We start from the raw sequence: 26,505 nt of genomic DNA, 5'->3' as shown, positions 1-26,505 counted from the left end.
GCCTGGGCACTGTCTCTCAGCTCTTCAGCTCAAGGCTAGTGCTCTACCACTTGAGCCACAGCACCACTTCCAGTTTTTTCTGCTTCTGTGGTGCTGGGGAATTGAACCCAGGGCCTCAGGCATGCAAGGCAAGCACTCTACCATTGAGCCACCTTCCCAGCCGATTCTGATTTTTTTTTTGGTCACTCGTGGGGCTTGAACTCTGGGCCTGGATGCTGTCTCTGTGCTCTTCAGCTCAAGGCAAGCGTTCTACCTCTTGAGCCACAGCACCAATTCTGGTTTTCTAGTGATTTATTGGAGATAAGAATCTTACGGACTTTCCTGCCTGGGCTGGCTTTGAACCACGATCCTCAGATCTCAGCCTCCTGAGTAGCTAGGATTACAGGCGTAAGCCACCGGCACCCGGCTCTGATATTTTTAAAAAATAAAGTTGGATCTTCCATGTTATAGTCACAACATTCAAACAACAGTATTTAAAAGTGGAAAAGTATTAAACTATTATAGACAAAAGAAAAGAAGGGGGTAAAAAGACAGACACACACACACACACACACACACACACACACACACACACACACACACACACACACACTCCAACACTGCAATCCAATACTCCTGTTTTTTGAGCCTCACAGACAAGAAAAACAAAACCTACCTCATCTGTGCTCCATTTGGAAACTCTACTAGCAGGGATTCCGGCGACAGTTGGAAGAAGTTTGCTTTGCTGCTCCCAGCGCAAGGGCAGACATGGAATTGGGGATTTAAAAGACAGAAAGACAGCTGATCGACGTTGGGCCTGCTGTACAGTAGGTTCTTCTCGGGCACCTGGTCAAATGAAACAAGTGGGAAATCACTGTCTAAAAGCAGAAAGAGAATAGAAAAGTCCAAATTCCATATATCTCCTTTAGGCAACGAGATGGTATGGGGAGTAGAGGTAGTAAAAGTCAAAGTGTTGGTCTGCTCCTTTTTGTCTTTCCTAAAGGTCGCTATAACAACCAGGATAGTCAACCTACATGCTTGTTACATGCAGCTAAAGACATGCTTCATGATGTTGCTCCATGTGTCTCCTTTGTGTTTCAGACAAGCCATGTGCCTTGGTTTCAGTGACAAGGAAAGAAACTTTGATCTTAGGAAACAGGATGCTGGAAAGGTAAAAGCTGCCCATTTGCAGGCTCAAGCAACTATGTTTATACCTCATCGTTATATCTCTTATCTCAGGCCTTGGTTTGCACTTCCAATTTACTAATCATATTGGCTATTTGACTAGCCAGTTGAACATGGTTCGAGTAAGATATTTAGAAATGATGTGGTAAGAATAAAACAGAAAAGGGCAAAATGCTTTTTGTTACTTGGTTTATGCTGATCAAAATTAAAACTGAAGACTGTTATGTTTATGTGCAATATTGCTGCTGTTCCCCCCTAAACATAAACCCTCTAAAAAATGACATTTGTCCTTGGAACTCTTAACTCAGCTTGTCAAAGATTATCTCTTTGTGGTCCCTTTGCACAGAAACCTTTCCTGATTACTTGAAGTCAGGAAGAGAGGTACCTTTTCCACATGGATACTTCTTCTATAAACAGCTTAGCCATAAGGATACTTAAAGTCTATCATGAGTCCTTGCCAAATGGATATCTAGTTTAGGGTTTTGTATCTAAGAATATATTTAAGTAAGCTTTTTGTGTTCCTCTTCTGGAGACTAATATATATAAAAAGGTGTACAAGTCATAAGCATATAGCTCACGTTTCTTTCTTTTCTTTTTTTAAACAAAGGGAATACACCTCTGGAGTCAAAGGCTGAATCAGACAGAAAATGATGACCCATCCTTCTAATCACACCCGCTTCCCATATCTTGGGTGGAGACTTACTTCCTGTCTACAAGCAGCATCCACTCATTTACTCTGCTAATTTAGAATTATCTTCAAAAGACTTTTGAACATGTCAAAAAAAACGTGCACTGTGAATATGACATGCCTTTTGGAGAACGTGTGCAATGTTTCTGAACACAAACATTCCTTCCAAAGCACAACACAATGAGGTCAGAGGCCCCAGGAAATCCTCCCAGTTTTCCATGAAGACACACTGTCACCAAGCCTGGGTTCCCCTGGCACATCCTCACCAGCGCTCCTATCTCCATCTCCAGTTTCACTGTAGCCATTACACGCTGGTTTCAAGGGCATTTGCTGATTCCTAATGCTGATAGGTTTTTACCTGTGCCTGTGGAGCCTGTTTTGTGGTGCACATTCATGCTTTGTTCCTTTTAACCATTGAATGGTCTTGCCTTTTCCTAACCTATTTACAGATATTATCTAAATGTACTCTGGGCAAGAGGTTTTCGTGGTTTTTGTTACATTTTGGAAAAAAAGGGTATCTTCTTCTAATTTAAATTTAGATTTTATTGTCAAGGTGGGGTACATAGGGGTTACATTTACATAACTAAGGTAGTGAGTATTTCTTGTCAAACCAGTCCTGGGGTTTGAACTCAGGTCCTGGGCACTGTCCCTAAGCTTCTTTTTGCTCAAGGCTAGCACTATAACACTTGAGCCACAGCACCCCTTCTGGCTCTTTCTGTTTATGTTGTACTGAGGAATAGGGGTTCATGCATGCTAGGCAAGTACTCTACCACTAAGTCACCTTCCCAGCCCTGGGAAGGTCTTTTGTTAGAAATATGTAAGTATCTCCCTCACTCAGTCTTCCTTTGCACTTTCTTAACAGGATCTTTTGAAAAAAACTGCAACTATTGAAATGTAATAAATTTCAATTTATTCATTTTTCCCTTTACTGTATTTTTATATGTCCACCGAAAAAATAGCTGCTTACCCCAAGGTCATGAGGAGAATATATTCTGTCTTCCTCTAAATTTTTTACACCCTACCTTTCACATTTAGACCTAAATCTATCTGAAACTTACTTTTTAGGTGTTTATGACATAAGAATGATATTAGCATTTTTTCCATATAGATTTCTAACTGCTTATTGAAAAAAACTAAAATTCCTAACTATAATAAATTGTTTAACATAAACACCAATGTAGGTTTTTAGGTTATCTATTTTTATCCCCTTGCCTCTATGCCCCAATGAATCATTATCATCAGTGTCCTATGTTTGTGGTGTAAGTCTTCTTCAATATTACCTTGATGATACTGCCTCTTGCAGTATGCAAACTTTAAAGTGAGCTGTAAAATACATGCTAAGATTTCAATCAGATTTCCACTAATTACAGATATATTTGGTAAGAACTGACCTTTTGCAACCTTGAGTGTGCTGACTGAGAACTTTAAATGTACTATTTATTTATTTATGGCAGTACTGGGGATTGAACTCAGGGCCTCATGCTTGCTAGGCAAGTACTCTTTTCCACTTGAGCCATGCATCCCAAGCCTTTTGCTTTGGTTATTTCTCACTTTATGCCCATTCTCTGTTCCTCCTATTTCTGCTTCCTGTGTCACCTGGGATGACAAGCACATATCACTGTGCCCAGCCACTGTGCTTCCCTCAACAGCTGAGATTAACAGGTATGGATCACCACAACAACCATAGGATGTGAGAGACTCTCGAATACTTGTTTGCCTGAGCTAGCCTTGAACAACAATCCTCCAATCTCTGCCTATTAAGGTGCCACGATTAGGCATGGATCACCATCTAATAGCATTTTGTTTAAGTTGTATGAACAATAAATGTTTAGGTACAATCAGCATATTCAAAGCATTGAAGAATATGATGCAATTAACTTCTGAGAGACTTAAAACTTCAGGCATGAAAAATATGTGGAGATCATTTCACAGTTAATGATCAAAATCACAAAGCAACTGCTACAAAGTAAGCCAGAAAAAAAAAATGCCTCATTTTTTTCAACTGAGAGTGTGGCACAGTACAGAATACCATCCTATTGTTTTTATATATGAACCACTCATAAACAGAGAGAATGCTTATAGGAGAAAAAGCAAACTGTAACTTCCCCAGGAATATGAAAATAAAGTTTGAAGCCCAATTTATAGAATCCTTTGTGAATGAACCTTCTCACAATGGTGGGGATAAGCTTTTTATCCTTTCAGGTAGAAGGGATAAGGATAAAAATTTATGTTCAGTACAAGCCTCTGAAGGTGAAACTTAGTAAATGAATGGAACCAAGACAAAGACCTCACAATTACATTTACTGTACTGAATTAACTGCATACAGAGGGCTTAATTTATTAGGGAGATTTTTCTTTTATTCCCCCCCATTTGTTGATGAGCTTCTCAGTAATCATCTAAAAAGAAAACATTCTAGAGAAACATCATTAAAAACACAGCTTTGATAACACCCTGTCACCACTATCATAAAGCAGGCATAGGGAATTCTGCATTCACAGAGGTGTGATACAGTACAGTCCTACATCTGTAATGCTAGATAGTATAATGACAAGGCCTGTTTGTGACTTGCTCACAGGGTGGTATGACACAGCTCTATAAAAAATTTCTTTCTTTCTTTCCTTTCTCTTTCTTTCTTTTCTTCTTTCTTTCTTTTCTTTCCTTTCTTTCTTTCTTTCTTTCTTTCTTTCTTTCTTTCTTTCTTTCTTTCTTTCTTTCTTTCTTTTCTTTCTTTCTTTCTTTCTTTCTTTCTTTCTTTCTTTCTTTCTTTCTTTCTTTCTGTACTCAGGGTCTGGGTGTTGTCTCTGAGCTTTCTTTTTGCTCAAGACTAGAGCTATACCACTTCAGCCATATCTCTACTTCCAGCTACAATGGTGTTAACTGTTGCAAATTAGTCTTATGGACTTTTCTTCCTGGCTGGCTTTGAACCACACTCCTCAAATCTCAGCCTCCTGAGTGGCTAGGATTATACCAGCACGAAGCTGAGAACTGTACTTTGGTGCTCTGGACCTAGGCACTATTCCTCAGTTCTTCAGCTCAAGGCTAGTGCTCTACCAATTGAGCCACAGCACCATTTCTGGTTTTCTGGTGGTTTATTGGAGATAAGAGTCTCATAGATGGGGCTGGGAAGGTGGCTCAGTGGTAGAGCGCTTGCCTTGCATGCATGACGCCCTGAGTTCGATTCCTCAGCACCACATAAGCAAAAAGAAAAAAGCCGGAAGTGGCGCTGTAGCTCAAGTGGTAGAGCGCTAGCCTTGAGCTGAAGAGCTGAGGGACAGCGGCCAGGCCCAGAGTTCAGGCCCCACAACTGGACCAAAAAAAAAAAAAGAGTCTCATAGACTTTCCTTTCTGAGCTGGCTTTGAACCTTGATCCTCAGATCTCAGCCTCTTCAGTAGCTAGGATTACAGCTGTGAGTCACTGGTACCTGGCAGAACTGTACTTTCTTACATAGGATTTCTTTCATTAGTGTTACAGATCTAACTTCTACTAGGCATGAACATTAGCTTAAAAAAAAAAGAGACAGTTTTAAAATACCAGGAAACCAATCCCCAAAAAACAAGAACAAACAAGCAAACACATATCACAACCACTGTATGCATACAATTATAACCGAATGAAGTAAGACTCATCCTAAAAGCATTTTACCCAAGCCGTCAGGGTTGAATAGTGAGAGCTCCATAGGAGATACTAAAACTTTGAAACACAGTCAAACATAGCATTGTAAAAAATAAGGCTTCTCCACCAGCAGCACTGGTATCTTCCACTTTCCAAGTACACAAATACCACAATCTTATCTAAAGAATAAAAGGAAGGAGATAATCTACATCTTGTATATTTAGCTGAAACTATCACAGTGTTCAGGCTAAGCTATTCTGTGGGAGGAAAAATAAATCAATTGTTTCAAGAGCTTAAACAAGATGGTCACTCATGGTCTCTTGAGTCTTACATCTCATTCACACTGGAAAGAAATTGAGGGTAGCTGCTTCTCAAGCTTTGTTATGGTGTCCCCAATGGCAGCTCACCAAGCTAGCCTTGGAAGGGCTGCTCTGCCCCAGGAATGGGATTGTGAACAAACACTACAGAGCACTTAAAAAGCCCAGAAGTATAAGCCCAGAATGAGGCATATCCACCTGACCTTCAGCGTCCTGTCTAAAAAAAATTCAAGTCAGGACCCAAATAGGAGCAATAAACATTAAGTGTTCTTCACAAAAAGAGAGAACTCTGTCTAGACTCAAAAATAACCAAACATAATCACCACAGGGCCTCTGATTAAGAAAAATGAAAGTTCTACAAAACATCAGAAGAAGCACATTGATTTATCGACAGGAGTTGTTTTATGATTTCAGTATGCCACGGGGGACAGAAACTCTGCACAATAAAAAGCAAAACAGGATATGAAAAGGAACAAACCAATGTAGAAAATTAGATAAAAATAAAACACAATGCTTCTAAACTCTATGTTAAAGGCAGCAATAAGAAGTAATTGGAGAAACATGTATAGAACATGAAAAATGAATTAGCTGTAAAAATACTAGAAATATTTCCATACTGGTCGAAAAGAGTTACTTCCCCATCTACAGCTGCAGCTGGCCTCTTCTGGGGCTTCCTTAAGATCTAGCCTCTCAGGGAAAGTCCTGGCACAGCGGCCTGCCTGTAGGCCCTGTACCAGAGCAACACCACTGTTTGCTTAACCATTCCATGCAATGTGAGCTCTCAAACGAAGCTGTCAACCCTTGGCTCCACTCCAAGAAAAATATATTTCCAGTCAAGAAAGAGGCAAATGGGGCAGAAATAATAAGCCTAACTATAACTGAAGGAAGTTAGGTCTTGTTTTTTTTTTTTTTTAAGATCTAAAACAGACATGAGTTAAAAAAAAAATCAAGCCTGCTCATTAAACCCCAGGCCAAAAAAAAAAAAAAAAAAAAAAGAGGAAGAAAGAAAAAGACTGAATTTAAGAGTCAGGTCCATTTTTTTCAAAACCTTAAAGACTGAACTTGACTTAGGCTGGCCTAACAATCCCACAAGCATGAAATGATATTTTGGTTAGTCTCTTTCCTATTTGATTTTTCTTCAAGGAAAAAAAGCAAAAGTTCTTGCTGGGTAGAGTGGATGCTGTGACAGGGACTCAGGTCAATCTTCAGAACTGAGGCGTTCGTTCTGCTTGCTGAGTGCCAATGACGCAAAGCAGCATCCCTCCGCAGGAAGGCCTTGCTCACCCAGGACGCTTCCCCTTCCCAACCGGCACCCGAGGATCAGTCAGCTCTAAGACAGAAAGATGTCGTTTTCTCGCTCAAATCTGGGATAGTCCCAAAGCAATTTACAGCACTGGCTTCATAAGGCCTCTGGTGTAACTTTATCACAACTCAGCTTCTCACCATCCAGTCTAGCTCCTGCCACTCTTCTAATACTCACCAACCAGTGCTCCTCCCACAGCCCAACAGGCTCAGCCTGAGCCTCCAGATATCCCAATCTATGATTCAGGTTGTGGCTCAAGAACTGATAAGCTAAGAGCCAACCACTGCCTAGGACCAGAGACATCTCTGGTGTCACCTTAGAATCCAGGTTGGAGAAGGAAGGTCCCTGGCTTCAGGGTAAGATGGCCAATAAACTACTGAATGGGAAGATGAGAAAGTAAAAGATACATCTCTCCTGTTCCAAATGATTCTGGGAGAAGAAATAATTATTGAAAAGAGATGATCAAAGTGTAAATCAAAGAAAGATGTTAAGTAAAAGCCAGCTTTAAGAAATAACAAGATTTCATTATAGATAAATTTAATTATTTGGGATAGCTTTATTCAAAGTGTTTCAAAAATATGAAAAAGAAGTAATGTTACCAAACTCACTTAGGAAGCTAAAGGTGGAGTGATAGGAAAGGAGAAAATTAAATGACAATCTGATATAAGAACAACTGAGTTAAATTCACAAAACAACGTATCATGTCCAATAGAAGACTCCTTTCCATCAATAAAGGGTAAGAAACTATACTTATTAAATAACCATAGGTTTTACTTTGAAAACTTAACTGAGAACTGTGTATGCATTCCACCTCTTTCTTTGCACACAAAACAAAATAAATAAAAAATAAGAAAAAAAATAAAAACTACCAAAAAGGGAGTGTACTGTGACTATCAAATATTAAAAAAACTTAAATTCTCATTAAACGGATAATGTTCAGAAAAATAATCAAAATTAGTTCTGCAAATAAAAACTTAAGTAGACCACCACGTTAACAATTATTACTACTTAAGAAGTTTTGAGAGGGGTAAGACAGCAGAGGAGGAAGTGAGGACCGACAGACGGTGAATGAGAATGAATATGGTTGATGTAGGTTTTTGTATGCATGAAAAACGAACATCAAACCTGTAGAAATTGTTTGAAAAGGGGGAAGTATGGGGAGTTAATAAAGGTGGTGAAGGTGATCCTACTATACTGCATACACATGGCAGATGTCACAATATAACTGTCCTAGTACAACTAATATATGCTAAAAAAAAAAAAGTTCAGAGCCCAGAAAATCCTATTATGAATCTATATAAGCCTTCTATCACCTATTCCACAATACTATCACAGTAATCAATGACAAGGAATTGTAAGTATAATCACTGATACAGTCAGTCCTCAGGATAACCCAATACTGTGGGTTCTAGCCCCATATTGATTTTACACAAGAGCAAACTGAGGCACAGCCACACAATTAGACTGTGGTGATATATTAAATGCCAGAAACATGCTGATGGCAGCATAGAACACAGCTTTCAATTTAATCGTTAACTGCTGCTTTATGACAATCAGATATGGAAACCAAACCAGCACTTATGGAATAAATCGTAGCAGGCAAACAGTCATTAGGTGCCATTCTCGAATCTTATAATCTAGAGGATAAAATGCACATGACTAAGTGTCCAAGAACAATCATTAACCAGGCTGGCATTTTCTTATAGGAATAAATAACAATTATACAGTTATATATGAGTTAGAAGTATAACCTATACTATAACTAATAGCCATTATGACTTCACTGCTTAATTAAATCATTAACCAGGCTGTTAAGACAAATTACTTTCTCTGGTACTTCTTAAAACCTTTGTTCAAGTGATTTTCTTTTCATTTTGTGGTCTTTCCCTAAGACCATATTCTATTTGGATTTCAGAATACATTCTGAACTGAGGTTTAAGGATATGAAGTAAATACCATCAATAACACAAAAGTAAAAGTATCACAAGACCCAAAGAGAATGCCTTCCTGAATTTCATATTCAATGCTATAACAATATGTGAAGGTCACAGGTGAATCTATAGCATTATAAATTCCATGCTATATTTAACCTGAACAATACACTTCTATTGCCTACAAGTAAAAATAAAGCAACCAAATAAAGTGTGGTTGAGGTTTATCTGCTATATTTACTCATTTACCTATTGTGTGCTGTTTGGTACCAACAAGCTACCTCCCAGCCTGTAATTAAGTTCTGATTACTGAATACTAACAATAATAACCATCAATATAGGAGATTACTATAGATACCTTTGGCTTCATGTGATGGCCTCACTTCACTTTCTTTTCTTTCTTCAGAGTTTTCTTTGCCTTCATCAGCATGCTGGTCTCTAAGGAAAACAGGTGTTTCAGTATTTTGTAAGAGAAGAATTTTTCAAAATGGCTCAGAAGTGCATCTTAACTTTTACTTAAAAAATGGTGCTATAAAAATGTTAGGGAGGATATGGAGATCTACCACAGAGCAAGTAATACTAAAAACACTAAACATGCAGGAGGCTCTGGAAGGAAATGCATTAGTTAAAACTGTTAAGCCAAAGCTTTCCCCCTTTAAGTCAGGGGCACAAAATACATTTAAAATAGTGAGGACTGGGAGCTGGGAGCTCATTCCTTCAATCCTACTACTCAGAAGGCTTAGAGCTGAGGATTGTGGTTTGAAGCTAGCTTAGGCAGAAAAGTCTGTAAGACTCTTATCTCCAAAATTAACCACCAAAAAGCTGGAAGTGGAGCTGTGCCTCAAGTGGTAAAGTGCCAGCCGTGAGTGAAAAAGCCAAATGAGAGCATGAGACCCCAAGTTCAAGCACAAATACTAGCACCAAAAATCAATAAACAATAAAATAAGGAGTTAGGTACACACTGAGTTTTAATCTAAATTTTAAGGATGGGTTACAGAATTTCAAACTAATACATCCCATTCAAAGTAAATACATCTCAGGTTCAAAGTAAACGCCACTTTGCAATTTCCTTGACTCTCCAAGATATGGAGACAAGTTTTCATACCTCTTGCAATGGCAGGCCCTTGGACAACAGTCCACCTTCCTACACACATACAACATAGCTGGAGTCACAAATGTATACCACTAAGCCCGGTTTGTTGTTTTGGGATAGAGTCTTTTCCTCAGGCTGACCCTGAACCATGATTCTCCTTTCTGGTGATTCACCTTATCTGGTGATACACTTTAGAGCTTTACAATACTTTGACCCAAACCATAAATTTAGTATCACATTTGAAGATCAGGGTAAATACATTTAAAATAAAATAGCCCAACAAAATGTAAAAGTGGGGATTCTATAGTTTTAGCTAGAAACTAATTTATTCTCTAAGATTATGATAATGTAACACAATGTTACTAACACAGTAAACATGTGACACATATTCACTATTTTATTTCCAAGAGTATATGTAAAACTTCATTTGAACCTGAGTTCTCTGGCTTAATTACCAAACTAAAAATAACTTGTCAGAGAGGCTGAAAACTACTCATGCTAATTGGAGAGCAGGGAAGACCTACTATGACTATGCAATGAAAAAATATTTTTCTAAGAAAAAGCTCTGAACTAAGATTTTAATGACTCCATTCCATTTAGACTCTCCCTAGCATGTTTAATTTAACATCAGGTCAAGTCAATGGATGGTGGTGCTCACTCCACTGGAAGAAGAGAATGAAGTTACTAAGAATATCACTGGTAATTGGACAAAAGACATTATCTGAGGTATTGATAGAAAATTTGTTCTCTGTAAAAACAATGCTGAAGTAATACTTAGTAATGGCAAAAAAAATCAACATAGTTCGTACTAAAATTAACTCATAAACTTCTAACCTTTTTTATATTAGCCTGGAAATAACATTGAGTCCACAATTACATTTCAGAAAGCAGTGTGGCCAAAAAAAAGTTAGTTGAGAGTGGCTATCTTAGTATTTGTCAGACAGAAGCATTTATTATAGTGGTTGAATTTTAAACTGGCATTTCCCATAGTCAGAGAGAGCAAATTTCCTAGAATTTGCTTTCCCTAGAAACTTTGATGGATGATCAAAAGCAAGACTAAAAACTAAAATCAGGTTTTCAACTTTTCATGATCAGGAATAACACACTGATAAGTCAACAACTATCCTCCTGTGGTTTTAGTAAAGAAATCTGGATCAAATAAAGATACAAAAATTTAACAGGAGAAAAGTTCCTTCATATTCTTCCATGCAAACATTAACACCAATTACTTCTTTCTTGAAAATAAGACAAGACATTTCTCAGGAATAAACAAAGATAGAAAAGAAAAAGTCACATCTTCGACACCAAAAGCTTCCTTATGCTCAGATCTGCCAAAATCCGCCCTAAAAGAAAAGTAAAATGAAAGCTATCTGCTCTTCTATTATTCACCTCTTCTTTACAAAAGCATGATCGGCTTTTACTTCCCCGGTTTTAAATCAGGATATTTCATTTAACTGGACCGAGGTAAACCTGGGAATATTACAAGCATGAATATTTATCTTTTCCAAACACAATTCAAACGAAAGACTCCACAGGACATGTTTATGGCCTGTTTTATTTCTGAGTAATTGATTCATAGAATTCTTTAAAATTAACTAAGTGACAAGATGTCCTGTGTTCCACACGCCGTTTCCTTTAACTAGAATGAGGCGGCAGAATGGGGTCAATCTGCAGTCTATTAAAACCAGCACTGTGAAACAGATGGGCCACCAGGCACACTGAAGCAAGCAGAATCCTAATCGAGCACATCCAGACGTGTGTGGAAGTGGCCAATCACAGGAAGAAAAGTCAGCATTCTTAGGCACATACCACAAGCCAAAGGCTGGCCGAGTTCAGAATTACACAGCACTCCGTGGAGCGCGGTTCTGCTATTATAACCACTCACACATAAAAAAGTCAAGATTCAGAAGGCAAATATAACTAACTAGGTCTTCCCAACACCCAAATGCATAATCAGATTCAATTACTCTTCAGTGTTTACACTTATGTTTTTCCAAAGTATATTATGTCTCTTTGTTTTATGAAGTGAAAGAGAACATGCCCTTGGGGCCATAATCTTATTTTCAAATTGTCCTTTGTCAATAAGGTCAGGAACAAAGAATCTGACTTCATATTCTAGCAGGTTAGAAATTTCATTACCCTAATTCTGGCTGAGTGAGCATTATGAGAATTTCTCTATGCAAAAAATTGAAATCCTTGTTTCTGGATTTCAACTTCCTTGGCAAATGTACTTTAGCTAGTCTTCCAGTTACACACAAAATATGATTACACGGGAATGTGAACACTATGGAATATTATTATTATATGCTTTGGAGCTCAGGACAATATACACTCCTACGCCATTTTTTCCTAATACTAGACAAGGTTTATGCTATATTTTATTTATTTAGCCAGTCATTGGACTTGAACTCAGGGCCTAGCCACTGTTCCTGAGCTGCTTTTGCTCAAGGCAAGGGCTCTACCATTTGAGCTACAGCTCCCTCTTCCTGCTTTTTCTATTGATGTGGCACTGAGGAATTGAACCCTGGGACTTCATGCATGCTAGAGAAGCACTCTACCACTGAGCCACATTCCCAGCCCTCTGTTGTATTTTAAATGTTACTATAAGTGTGACAGAAGCACTCTGACCTGCTCTCTAGGATGGACAGCTCTCTTTGTCATCACTTTCCCTGAGGTAGGGACAAGGACTGCTTGAGCCTGAATGTGAGACTTTCCATGGACAAAGCAGCCACAGTAGCCAGGTAATAGTGGTTTGTATGTGGTCCTTGGTGGCAGCAGACTTGGTTCAAATTTCAGCTTGCCACTTACAGTTTTACATGACCTTTCGCAGCATGACCTAACTTCCCTAGTTCTCCTCTAAAAACTGAGTGTAATCAAGACTCCCACAGCATTGTGAGGGTTGCATAAAGTAACACACAGGTGTTGAGCATGGAGCTAGGAGTGTAGGCAGGAACAGGACACTGGCAGTTATTACTATTTACTAGGTGCCTACAGATACCTGTTTACCTATTTCCCATCCCTTCTCTCCCTTTTCTTAAATAAAAAAAGTTGTTTTTCCTTTTGATGGTACTGGCAGCTAAATTTAAGGCCTTTTTGTTTCTAGGCAAGCTTCCTACCACATAAATGACTCTCCCAGCCTTTTCTGAGTTAGATCTCAGACAAGTTTTCATACCTTTTGCAATGGCAGGCCCTTGGACAACAGTCCACCTTCCTACACACATACAACATAGCTGGAGTCACAAATGTATACCACTAAGCCCGGTTTGTTGTTTTGGGATAGAGTCTTTTTCTCAGGCTGACCCTGAACCATGATTCTCCTATTTCCAGCTGTTTTATTTAAGTAAGCTATTTCCTTTCAAGTAATAGCACAAATTTTAGGTTAATAGTTCCTATAGTTACACTTTCCACGTTATGGCTAATTGTGCAATTTGTAACCAACCATGAGAAGTTTGTACATGTAAAAAGTCGGCATAACGGAGCTCCTGTACCATCTAAAAAAGGTGCCTGTACCATCTAAATAAAGTGCCATGAGGGCTAAATGAGCAAAGGAAGGGAAAAGCACCCAGAAAAGTGCCCTGAACCTGGCAGTGTCTTTGGGGATTTTAGTGTTTCCAAGAACCAGTTTGACATTTTTTAACCTTAAACTGAAATATAATCATAGCAAAATCTTAAGTCAAGGAAATTCCTTTGGCTTCTAAGTAAGCCATGGAATCTACTCAGATGGAGAAGCATATGCGGCACAGGGTAGCATGCTCTTTTTCTCTGTAATTACATGTCAGAGTGTAGATAGATGTCTTACTATCCTTTCCTAAATATGCCTCACGTAAACAAAAGAAAAACAAACAAGAGAAGAGCCAATGTCTAGAAACAAGACAGTGTGTGAATGCCCACACCTGCATTTCCTCAAGTTTGTTCATTTTGTTATGTGAAAGCAATCCCTTACCAATTATGTCTCAACCAGGCCCAGGCTACTAAAAGTTATATATATCCATCCTACAAAATTAAAAAAAAGTGAGGGGAGGGAGGGTTGGGTGAGAATGTTGAATGGGGTGACACTGATCCAGATGCATTATATTCATAAACTGCTTTGGTAAATGGCAACTCCTTTGTACAACTAGTTAAAGATAGTAAAATATATTGAAAATGTATTGAATAATCCATTATTCTGCCTCAATTTCAGGACAGGTGTCTAAATCAGATGAAAGGGACAGCTGACTATGAAGTGGAAGTGAAGCAGCTCAGCACCTAGAGTCACTGCGGGCCGGTGTCAGACACTGATGGTCCACAGCTCACACAGAAAAGCCCTATTCTGTGGCTTAGCTAGAATGTTTACATTCCAAATGTCCCCAAGAATACCCAAGAATTAAAGGCTTGGTTGCTAGCCTGAGGTGCTCCTGGGGCCTGGTGGAAGCTTTAGGAAGTGGAGCTGGTCAAAGGAGTTAGCGTATTTCCTTATCGGGGGCAGTAGGACACCAACCCATTCCTCCTTCTGTCTGTTGTCTGTTCACTCCTGCCGGGATGAACACACTGTGCTCAGAAGCAATGGGGCCAAGTGACTGAAGTCTTCATCCCTTTAAGTCTCTCAGGTACTTCTCAGGAGAATAAGATGTTAACTCCAGCCCCACCCTTCTCTTTCCAGGTGGCCTACCCCGTCACACGAAGGGCTGTCAGGGCTGAGGAGGACTTGCCCTCACTAACAAGCAGGGTGACAATAAATGTGAGGGAGAGCTATCTTTAAAAAACATTGTCATAATATTCAACATATAGATGTGAAAATGGCTAACTAAGGGGTTGAGAAGGGGAGAATCATGAAAGGGGTGATATTGACCAAGATTTATTGTATTAGTAAATTAACATGTTGAACTGAAACCCCTTTGTTTTTTTTGTACAAAGGGGTTCTAGTTACGTGAGTCAGGTAATGAGTTCAATTCCTTCTGAGCAGCATCACCTACTCCCTTGTTCTCTCCCGGTTTTCCTCTCCTGTCTCCCACCCCTACAAGTTGTATAGTTCACTTCCAACGAAGTGTCTAGTGAATATCACTGCTGAAATGAATCACCCTTTATCCCTCCGTGGAACACCTGTGATCAACTAAAGATAATACATTTTTAAAAGTAGGCTTTCCTGTTTTGAATGTCAAAAGGGTTATGTCTCTGCACACCCTCAATTTTATTTTTTTTAATTCCAGTGCAGAACACACTCATTAGGAAAAAAGATTGGAGATGGAGACTCCCAGGAGGATCCAAGGGATACTAGCTGCCCCTAAAATGCCTGTTACATATGAAATGCCTCAGAACCTGGAAGGTTCCACCTTCAGGGAAATTCAGAAAAGAACTCTAAAGTAAAGAGTCTTGAAAACTAAACTCTTTTTGAGGTTACACCATAGCAAGAGCTTTACTTATTAAGGATCTTTTCACAAACAGGATCCAGAAGAGACTCTTTGGTGATTTAAGAGGAAGACATTTTGATCAATAAACCTCTTAAAATATAACTGCAAGGAGAACATCAGCTAGTAAAGGGAAAAAAGGAATATAACGAGTGAATACAGTGGGTATCATCATGATAGCGAGGGAAAAACTCTCCAGAAAAGCTCATTCAGCAACTAATTAAGCACTCTTCCTATGAGGAAGGTGAACTCTGGGAGAGAAAGATGGCGCTGCACAGGAAAGATGGAGGCTGCGGTGCTTTCTGTTGTACAAAAGAAGACCGATGTTACCGTAAGTGGGAGAGTCCTCCTGCGCAGGAATTAGTGATACTCAAGGAGATAAAGTAAGACCCTGTTACAACACTATTCAACAACTTCCCAGGCATCTAACAACACTCATCTCTTTCCTGACACCTTCAATGGTTGCCTTGGTGTCACAGCAGTTGGCAGCCGAACTGTGAGTGCTTTAACTAAAAACTGAGTTTCTTTCTGGTGCACACAAACAGCTACACAGATTAGACTCAGATTTCCAAGAGTTGGAGTATTTCAAAACTCCCACAGCTCCTAATTTATACCTGGCAGCCCTTGGACACAAGAGAAGGAGCCTCTGCAAAGCCAGGGAAAGCCTAGCCTATGAAATAACTTTCTCCAGTCTTCCACTCCAACCCCTCAGGCCTGGAAAGCCTCCAGAGGCAAAGCCAGGTTCCCCAAGACAACTAATTAAGTCTTGCAATCTTTTAGAACTGTGGCTCTAAATTAATTTTGTTCTGCTTGGTGCAATACTTTGGCCAAGTAAATATATATATTTACATATATATACATATATATGTGTATATATTTATATGGTAGTTCCGTATTTTATTTTAGCTCACTTTCCCATCTGTTTAATAGGGTACAGATGGATTCTTGGTGTGACTGGCAAAATTGGATTTGCATGAAAAACATAAATCAGATTGCTGGGAGCAATGAGAGCTCCACATCTCTCAGTAGTGGGAACACTGGGCCTATAACTGAGAAGCCATTTTGATGGCTTATAACAAACTGCACTTCATTAGATTAGTTTAGCAAAAAGCCTTACAAGGTAATACAATTACTTAGCAAGCATTTTAAAGATGCTTTATTGTATTTCTGTGGTTAGTTTAAGCAGAATTAAACAACATGGGAGCTTAAAACACTAAGTGATTTTTTTTCTTTTCTTTTATTCTTTTTTCTTTTTTTTGTCGGTAGTGGGGCTTGAACTCTGGGCCTGGGTGCGGTCCCTCAGCTCTTCAGCTCAAGGCGAGCACTCTACCACTTGAGTCACAGCACCACTTCTGGTTTTCTGAGTGGTTTATTGGAGATAAGAGTCTCTTGGCCTTTCCTGCTGGGGCTGACTTTAACCATGATCCTCAGATCTCAGCCTCCTGAGTAGCTAGGATTACAGGTGTGAGCCACTGGTGCCTGGCCTTTTTTTTCTTTAGGTAGTAACACGGTTTGAACTAGGGGCTTAGCACTTACTAAGCAGGCACTCTACTGCTGAATCGTGTCTCTAGTGCTTTTTTGCACTGGTTATGTTTTGAGACAGCCTTGCTTCCTGACCAGTTACACACTAGACTGAAATCCACTTATACTTGGCTTCCCAACACACCCATGCTAGTACACTCTGTTTCTTCTACTGAGATGGAATCTCAGGGATTTTTTTTTCTGACCAAGGTGGCCTGGAACCACAATCTCCTCAATTGCAGACTTCATGTAGCTAAGATTTTGACAAGCATGCACCACCATGCCCGACTATTAGTTGAAAAGGGTTTCCAGAGCTTTTTCTTCCTTGGGTTAGCCTCAACTTCTGGTCCTCCTGATCTGTGCCTCCCAAGTAGCTATGAACAAAAGGTGTGAATCGCTGCTTCTTCCAGGCATGTTAGGTGAGCTTTAATAGAGATAGCACCTAAATCAGAACACAAGTACAGCAGTTGCAGAACAGACTTCAGGAGAAGACGACTCCATAGACTGTGTAAGAGAGATGCCTGATGCTTCCACTCACATAGGTGTTTTCAGCTAAGAATCATTCCCAAAGCCACTTCCTCACTGGTATCTCTGGCAATGGTGTCCCAAAGCCATGTTTCAAACAAGCATCACAAATAGAATGCAACTCTAAGTTTGAAATGCACAGTTTTATAAAGACACACAGAGATACACATGTTCTTATTAAGGAGATGCACAGTGGTTTGCTCATACCCACTTGACAAGTAGCTAGAAAAACAGGTCTAAGTTTTTTCAGCACTTTAGAAAATTCCTGAAGGGGGAGCCGTGCAGATGTGGGCCACAGCTTGTCAGTGAGAACACCCTGAATCCCAAGTACCAGAGTTCTAGGACACTGATCCTTGTGGCTCTCCACTTCTCTTTGGTCAGTGAGAGGCAGATATATGCCATAACTATGTTACTACTTTGGTAGTATCTTTATCTATGGAGGCCAGGACGGTAAATAGCAGGTTAAGGAAACATCACCCAACTTTATAAAAGAGTGTAAATGTGTATTTGGATATTTATCTCATGGCGTAGCAATCACTCCTTTGTAGGGTGACCTTTCAAAGGAAAATGTAAGAAGAGTCTTAAATGAAGAAGATTTGTATTGCCTGTACAATCATCATGACTCCTTGGAAGACTGATGGCACCCTTGGGTGCCTGTTGTGTGCCAGTGCTGGGGGGAAGCCAGAGGATTAGACAGGCCATGCCTCTGAAGCCATTAGCTTCACGAGGCCGATAACCAAGCAGAGAGCACTGACCGAGGAAGTATTTGCACAGCTTCAATAGCACAACTTCAGTATGTGCTATGAAACAAGTGATGGAGGACTCAATCGATAGTGTGGAGGCTCCCTAAGCTTTCTGAGGGAGGACAGTAAGTCTGCAACCTGAAAGATGAAAAACCAGCAGAGGTTCTATGAAGAGGGAAAGTGAGGTTTCAGCATCAGGCTCATTGAATCATATGGTTATGAAAAGAGCCTAGTAGGCCTAAAGCTGGAGAGTTAATCAGGAGCCAGACATTGAAGGATTTCTTTCTGTTAGTCACGGTAAGAAACTATGTTGAAGATGAACTTTACAACAAAGGAGGGGCAACAATGCTCGATAGGAAATGTACTCATTACTTATGTAACTGTAACCCTTCAATATAGCATTTTTACAATAAAAATATGTATTTATAAAAAGTCTTAGTCCTCATCAAGGGAAGTTACCGGAAGTTTAAGCAGAGAGATACACTGGCAAATGAATTTTTAAAATGTGAACTCCAAGCTCTAGCCCAGAAGATTCTGGTGGTCTGAGACAGATTCCTAAGTCTGAGTTTTAAAGAGATTGTAGAGAATGGGATGCAAAACCAAGTTTGGGAATTATTACTACAGGATACAGGACATTACTTGTACACCTGTCTTGATTAGGTGTTCTTAAAATGATGCTATGGTATGAAAAGGATATACACGTAGCTTGCCTTGTTTGTTTTTTGTATTTTTACTTTTTCTTGGCTACATTCTATCAGATCCTGAATCAATAGCCACACCAGCATATCACTCCTTTAGGAGACTGTCTGGCATTTGAAACAGGTAAATGAATGATGGGATGGTACAGTAACCACTATCAATATTCTATCCATATTGCCAGTCACTGTTACCACTTCAGCCTATCTAATGCCCACCAGTCCTATGTGTACTGCCTTCCTGCAGGGTTTGAAGAAAACTGGTATGTGAATAGTTCAGCTTCTCATGCCCATGCTGGGCAGCTCTGAGATGTGTGGCTTACATAGAATCCCAGAGTGTCCCCAGTGGTTTTCTACATCTGATGCTGAGAAGGTAACTGGTGTGACAACTAAGCTTCTTCTAGCTCCCGCCCTGCCCTTCATCTTTCCTCCCTCACTCCCTGTGGATGTTTTTTTTAATTTAGCTTCCAAGCAAACCACCTTCAATCACACCCTTGGTTCAGGGGTTGCTTCCTGCAGTGCAAAATGCATGGGGAAAAAAAGGACAGAGAACGGCACTCAAATTTTAACCCATTATTAAGGAAAATGAAAATAAAATTTGTAAGGACCTGAGTGAAAAAATTTCATTCAAGCAACCAAATTATTATGAGAAAAGAAGAGCAACACAATGGCTCATTGTAAGAATCATGATACTTGAGTAATCCATTCAAAGTTTAACCTGGGAATTTTAATGAAATTGGCCAACCATTCCTTTGCTCTCAAGAAACAAAAGAAATACAGGTTGAGTATCTCTAAATGAAAAAAAATTGTAACGCACACATGTTCCAAAAAGCAGAAACAGAGTGATGATTAGCAATTCTGATTAGAAATGGCTTGCTAATACCCACTCCCCACCACCAGCCACAAAAGATAACACAAAAAACTCAAGAAAAAACCCAAGTCTGAATCACTTTTGCTTCCAAGCATTGTGGACAAGTAACACTGAGCTTGTACTATGAAACAAGTAATAAATCTATATTACTTTGAATAATACGAATAAAAATATTATCATGTTAATTTATTATTTATGTACTATCCACTATTCTAAGAGCTTTCATTTACAATATTCATCTCATAAAGCCTCATAAACTGAGATACAAAGAAAAACATTGATTAATTCATCATAGGTCCATACTCAGAGAATGTGACACAAGGCAAAGTGTTAAAGTTGTCTAGGATAAAAATAAATAAACAAACACCTAAGGAGTTTCAGTTCATCACAGACTTCTACCTCCAACATTTTAGCAGTTCTCATCAGTTCATCTGTAAGCTTGTGAGAAAGCACTACTAACAGAAAAAGGATGCCTCCAACAGTATTTTCCCAGGAAAATAATATTTCAGAAAAATATGTGTATGAGAAACAAGAATTATCCTTGTATAAAACCTAGTTATAGCACCAGAAGCTGATTAATAATGAATTTTCATATATCAGTGTTAATTTATTCTTAGAAAAGTTTTACTTTTCTGCCAGGAATAACTGAAGCTTTTAATAATATGAGGATTACTTACTACCCTCAGGTTTTAACGGACTAAACTTCTTTTAATTAAGCAGAAAGTTCATAATCCTCCAAGTCATTTTTATTCTAACCTCTGGGCATAATGACTGTCCACTGATGGAACTGGAAATGAGAGGCAGAATTCTACATAACCAGCTGTTAAAATCTACCTGGCGACTCTTTCACATATTGAAATCATAGCTTTGTCACAGGTGAGGCAGAAAAGTGAGAGTTGAAAAGATGTAGTTAAAGCAAAAGTTTATAGTGTTCGGGGGCTGGGAAGGTGGCTCAGTGGTAGAGCGCTTGCCTTGCATGCATGAGGCCCTGGTTCTGATTCCTCAGCACCACATAAGCAGAAAGAAAAAAGCCGGAAGTGGCACTGTGGCTCAAGTGGTAAAGTGCTAGCCTTGAGCTGAAGAGCTGAGGGATAGCGCCCAGGCCCAGAGTTCAGGCCCCATGACCGGACCCAAAAAAAAAAAAAAAAAAAGTTTACAGTGTTCAGTGTTAAATAGCAAAGCAAATTCCTGAGATGCTCTGCAGAGAAAACCTAGTCTTCTCCATACTATGACAAGTAGACTTCCTCCAAAGAGCCTCCAGGGACAGAGGCAGAGCACTAGACTCAGTCAGTGTCTTCACGAGTTAGATATGGACATCTCTAACCACTTTTGTCATAAATAAGACACAGTGATATTAAAATGCACATATTTAATAAACAAGGAAATACCAAGCCAGGCAGGTGATGGTGGCTCATGCCTGTAATCCTAGCTACTCAGGAGACTGAGATCTGAGGATTATGGTTCAAAGCCAGCCCAGGCAGGAAAGTTTGTGAGACTCCAAGTAACCACCAGAAAACCAGAAGTAAAGCTGTGGTTCAAAGTGGTAGAGCATCAGCCTTGAGCAAAAAGACCTCAAGGACAGTGCCAAGGTCCTAAGTTCAAGCCCTATGACTGCCTCCCCCCACAAAAGAAAAACAAGAAAAAAGAAAAGAAAAGAAACAAAGAAAGAAAGATGACCAGTTACCATTACTACTAGTAACAGGTACAGGATTTTCCTGAGAAGGAAATGCATTGGGAAACAAGTGGAAGACCATTTCTTAACCTACTTAAGACAATGTTTCCAGGCTTGGGTTACACTTAGGTTTCAGTGAAATGGGATCTTACTTAACCAAACTCTTAGGCTCAAACAATCCAGTTGCCTCAGCTTCCCAAGCAGCTGGAATTACGTACGAAGTGTCCACTACCCTAGCTGGTTCCACGTGAAGCTTTGTAAAAAAACCACCAATATGATAAAAAAGACTCCAGTTTTTCAGGAAAAGATGAGGCAGGATAGAAGATGTGGAGCTTTCACGTTCTAATTGCTACTATCATCATCTCACTTCACATTCATTTAAGTGCATTTTCACAATCCGCAAGCAAACATCTGAGCAAGACGGACAGCCTCTTCAATCAGAGTACTGCCAAATGACGCAAATATCATCATTTTAATTACCTGATTTCAGGAGATGAGGAGCTTTCATTTGTGTCTGCTCTTTTAGTTCTTGGAAATGTTGGACCAGCTGGAGGTATCTGACCACTTAAGCGGTCTGGAAAAATGTGGTCTTTATTCAAGTTGATTTCTGAATAGGGACAGTTGGCAGCACTAACAGATTGAGAGAGAGAGAAAAAAAAGAAGAACACTTCCATTAAACCATATTTACTTCTTGCAATTAAAATGACAGACTACAGAATATATAACTCCAAAATTGAACTGAGCCCATTCTGATATGTTTATATATGTGTGTGTCTATGTATGATTAAACATTAAATATGAAATGTATGTTTAAAACATAATTTAAGTCTATTCTGATAGAAAATATGTGTTTGCACTAGATTTTAAAAAGTAACCTCCTATGATCTTGGGAACTGATGATTATCTTTGAATTGTCCATGGATGGGTAGGACTTGTAGCAATCACTGGGAATAATCAGCCCAGACCAGAAATGCTAAAACATCACAGGAAGGTTGGTGATAGAAATAGTAAAGAGAGAATGATCTGATCAACGGAGCAGATCTGCTTCCTAAGATGACCATTCACCTTCTACTGCACATGCAGATCAGTCATAGGCTATTTAACTTCCTTTTTAATAGCTACTGCCTTCCAATGAAAGAAAGGCCATCCACAGAATACTCCTGTCTCCAGAACTGCACCTATAGCTGATGTCCAAGGAAAATATACACGGGGTATAGTTCAACCTGCCCCTATGTGGAAAGGGGCAGGGGCCAACTTGGATAATCCATGTAGGAGGGTAATTCAGATGATGAGACCTTTCTCTAGGCAGAGGAAATTGAGAGCACTCGGTGTTAAGTTGGCATATGTCTGGGCCTGAGCCTCAACATTCCAACTGGGCCACTGTGTCTAAGTCGTCTCATACTCAATATTTCTCAACATACTGTCTTGCCCTCTGTTTAGAGAAAGTGTTAAATGTGGAAATGCTGTGGACCTTAGGTAAAGTATATTTGTTTCTTATGTGTTCCTTTGATTAGCAATACAATGTTGACAATCACCAAGGGAAAATTTTTGTTGTTGTTTTTTGTTGTTGGTGGTTGTGGGGCTTGAACTCTGGGCCTGGGCGCTGTCCCTCAGTTCTTCAGCTCAAGGCAAGTGCTCTACAGCTTGAGCCACAGTGCCACTTCTGGTTTTCTGGTGGTTAGTTGGAAGTAAGAGTCTCACAGACTTTCCTGCCTGGACTGTCTTTAAGCCACAATCCTCAGATCTCAGCATCCTGAGTAGTTAGGATTACAGGCATGAGCCATCAGCACCCGGCTTAGATATCTTCTAAGCAAAAAATGTAACATTTATCTTCTTTTAAACTACATGTTACCATATATTTTTGTGTTTTAAGTAAGAGAAAAAGTAAGTAACATCTGATTGCATGTTGCTATCAATATACATAATGTTGTTTAAACAATATCAAACAACTACTAAAAATTATGGAGCATTTACTATACATTAAGCAGTGGGCTCACTGTTTGACACGTAATATTTCAGTCTTCCCAAATTCCATAAAAAGGTATTTTATGTGACAAACTACAGGTTAAAAGGGGAGATGGGCACTGTATAACCATACGCATAAGGAATCATGTAACTTCAAAATGTGATCAACTCAATGTCATGAGCAAAGTAGGACAGTGAGAAGGACAGGATGCTTTGATGATGGGAAGGAAGGGCCTCCCTGGAGAAGGATTTGGGTAGAGTCCTGAAAGTAAGGAAGATGGTGCTAAGCCCATCCTCATTCACATTTAGAAAATGAGAGGAAAGGCCTGGTATGAGATAGAAACAGCTTGGCTATGTGTGGGAACAAGATGAGCTCAGAAACTGGGGTAGGAAAAGTATCATGTAGGGCACAGTCAGGAGTTCTTATTTTTCACTTCAGCATCTATGTGAAGCCACCAGGAAGCTTGCAGGTTAAGAGAATGAGAAGGTCTGTCTCCCAATGTAAAAAGCCCACCCAGAATCAGCCCAACATGGTATAGTACAGGCCTATCATCTCAGTACTCAAAAGGGCTGACATATGACAATTGTGAATTCAAGGCCAGCATGGGCTATATACTGAGACCATCTCAAAAAAGGAGAAAGAGAGGTACAGACTAAAATACATGAAAAAGAATAAAAAGAAAGAAAATGAAGGCAATCATTGAGGATGTTTTGTGGAAAGATTTCTAAGGGATAGATCGGTGCCTGGTAAGTATTTAATAGCGGAAGTAATGATGGTGACTTGGATGTGCTTTGTTGAGAAAAGTGAATGAAAAATGTTTCTCTAGATGACCATGTATAAACTTGGTAGCTTAGAGAGAGGCAAAATGCTGGCCAGAGGGGATTTATGGTCTAAATATCATCTCCATTTATGATTGCCCAACCAGAGAAGGATTTCAAATTCTCAACTTAAAATAGGAGGAAACCACTGCAACCCTAAAGAGTAAGTAAAGATACATGCCAAGGGAGAATGTAGTTTTATACTGTCTGCTCTGTCTGTCTGAATCCTGAGAAAAGCTATTCAGGTTTGCATGCCTCACAACCTCACACCTACAAAGGGTAGAAACAACAGCCAGCTAGCTCCTGAAGGAGCTAGTGAGAAAAGGAGATACACAGTCCCCCGAAGTGTGCAGACCCCTGCAGCCTTGCTCTCTACTCAGCATTAGGCAAGCACAATGTCTGAGCTGGTTTTTTTTCATTTGTAAATTGAGGGTGAAAACAACAGAAGTGATCGCATAATGAGCCTATTACCCAGGCTAAATGCTTTCCTTGCTTTGCCATATCGTAATTCTTGCAAATGGTGAAGTTTATTCTACAGATGGAGAAACTGAGGTGTTGAGGGTGATTTGTAGAGTCACACAATTAGTCCCTGGCAAAAATAGATCATGAATTCTCCTTTGTTTTTACTGCTACACAATCTGGGAAAACAGTAGCTTACAATATCAAAAAATTCCTTATTCAGCTGGGCATCAGTGGCTCACACCTGTATTTGGAGCTATTCAGGAGGCTGAGATCTGAGGGCCATGGTTTGAAGCCAGTCTAGGCAGGAAAGTGTGACTTTTATCTCCAATTAATCACCAAAAAGCTGGAAGTCGAGTTGTGGATCAAGTGGTAGAGCATTAGCCTTAAGCAAAAAAGTTCAGGAACAGTGCCCAGGCCTGGAGTTCAAACTCAGTTATGGGCACAAAAAAGCAAAACAAAAAAAGAGAAATCTCCTTATTCATAATCCAAGGCAATGGAAATGATCTGGATATCAACTACTAGAAAAGCGCTGCGATATGCTTCCTGTACCACACACGGTTTATGTGGGTTGTACGTTATGTTACGTGCCAAAAGCAGCTAGATGAATTAACCCCTTCATCCCATTTTTTCTATAATCAAAACCGACTATCACCAATTTTCCAGTGCAGGGAAGTGAAGTCTTGGTAGATCTTTGTAAAACAATGCTTACCTGATGCCTTTAAAGCAAGCCAACCTACAGGTACAGGGCAAGTGGTCACTATCTCATCCCTTGCCACAAAAAACCCTTTACGATAAGTAAAATCCACAAGAAATTCATTTTGGAGGTGTTAGGATGCCTCCAGTATCCACCATTACTTAAAAGAGCAGAGGAGAAGATGTGGCTTGTATCACTTTGAAAATGTTGATTATTTTGTTCAATACTTCTTCTAGTATGGAAGGTTATTAACATTTAAAACTGGATATGAATCATTAAAAAAATGTTGCTGATGAAACATCTATGCAAAGGAGTGGGTTTTCATGTGCTAAGTTTCCAAGAAAGGCTTGATTTTTCACAGTATGTGTATATTCTATGATGTGTGTATACACACACACTTTCGCAATTCTTCAGAGAGCAGAGGGTTAGCTATAGATAGGACTACATTTTCTTTTATCAGGTTGTACCCTGTTCCATTAACAAATTCTTCAATATTAGCCATTTAGAGAATCACTTGCCTCATTACTCCCTCTCAGGAGGCTGTTTTATCTAAGAAACACTGGTTAAAATCATGAGATGGTAAAAGGACAATTTTATCCATGGCTCTCTACTGCCACTTAAAAAAAAAAAACCTTCTGACTGTAAATATATTTTCTTATGCAATCAGGGAACACCTCCAGCTTTGTTGTTCACGTAGCCAATCTCATGCTCAGTCTTGACAAAAACAAAAGACAGGCTCTATCAGGCAACCTTGTTCTGTAGAAGAGTTTCCACAGCTACAGGGCCATTCAGAGCTCCGCTGCATCCTGCCTCTGCCAATAGAAGATCCCGGGCACTGACTCAGCCATCCAGACCTCTCTTCATCTGCAAACTGTGCTCAATTCTCAGACTGCTGAGAGGATTCAATGAGTCACACATGTGAGTCACACGTGTGAGTCACATCTGAGTGCCTCCAAAATAGGAAGTCATTAATCCATCCTACACATTACTATGGCTTCAAAAGGTGAAGAGTGACATTTAACCCCTACTGTGTAAAGAATACTA

At 39.5% G+C, this 26,505-nt stretch overlaps 1 protein-coding gene across 2 annotated transcripts in view; it reads right to left on the bottom strand.

The window, feature by feature from the left end:
• The window catches only part of L3mbtl3 (l(3)mbt-like 3 (Drosophila)), a 100,459-nt gene that overhangs the window by 5,280 nt on the left and 68,674 nt on the right, over positions 1 to 26,505 (bottom strand). For both annotated transcript variants that reach the window (XM_013026903.1, XM_013026904.1), the window contains 3 exons: positions 22,002 to 22,151; positions 9,376 to 9,455; positions 656 to 825 (listed from right to left, as the gene is read on the bottom strand). In XM_013026903.1, coding sequence (XP_012882357.1) covers positions 656 to 825; positions 9,376 to 9,455; positions 22,002 to 22,151 — 400 coding nt within the window. The remainder of the gene's footprint in view (positions 1 to 655; positions 826 to 9,375; positions 9,456 to 22,001; positions 22,152 to 26,505) is intronic.

This window comes from Dipodomys ordii, unplaced genomic scaffold (genome assembly GCF_000151885.1).
Source record: "Dipodomys ordii isolate 6190 unplaced genomic scaffold, Dord_2.0 Scaffold97, whole genome shotgun sequence".
Classification (NCBI taxonomy): Eukaryota; Metazoa; Chordata; class Mammalia; order Rodentia; family Heteromyidae; genus Dipodomys; species Dipodomys ordii.
The sequence above is the reverse complement of the archived record's forward strand: the minus strand, read 5'-3'. Positions and strand labels throughout refer to the sequence as shown.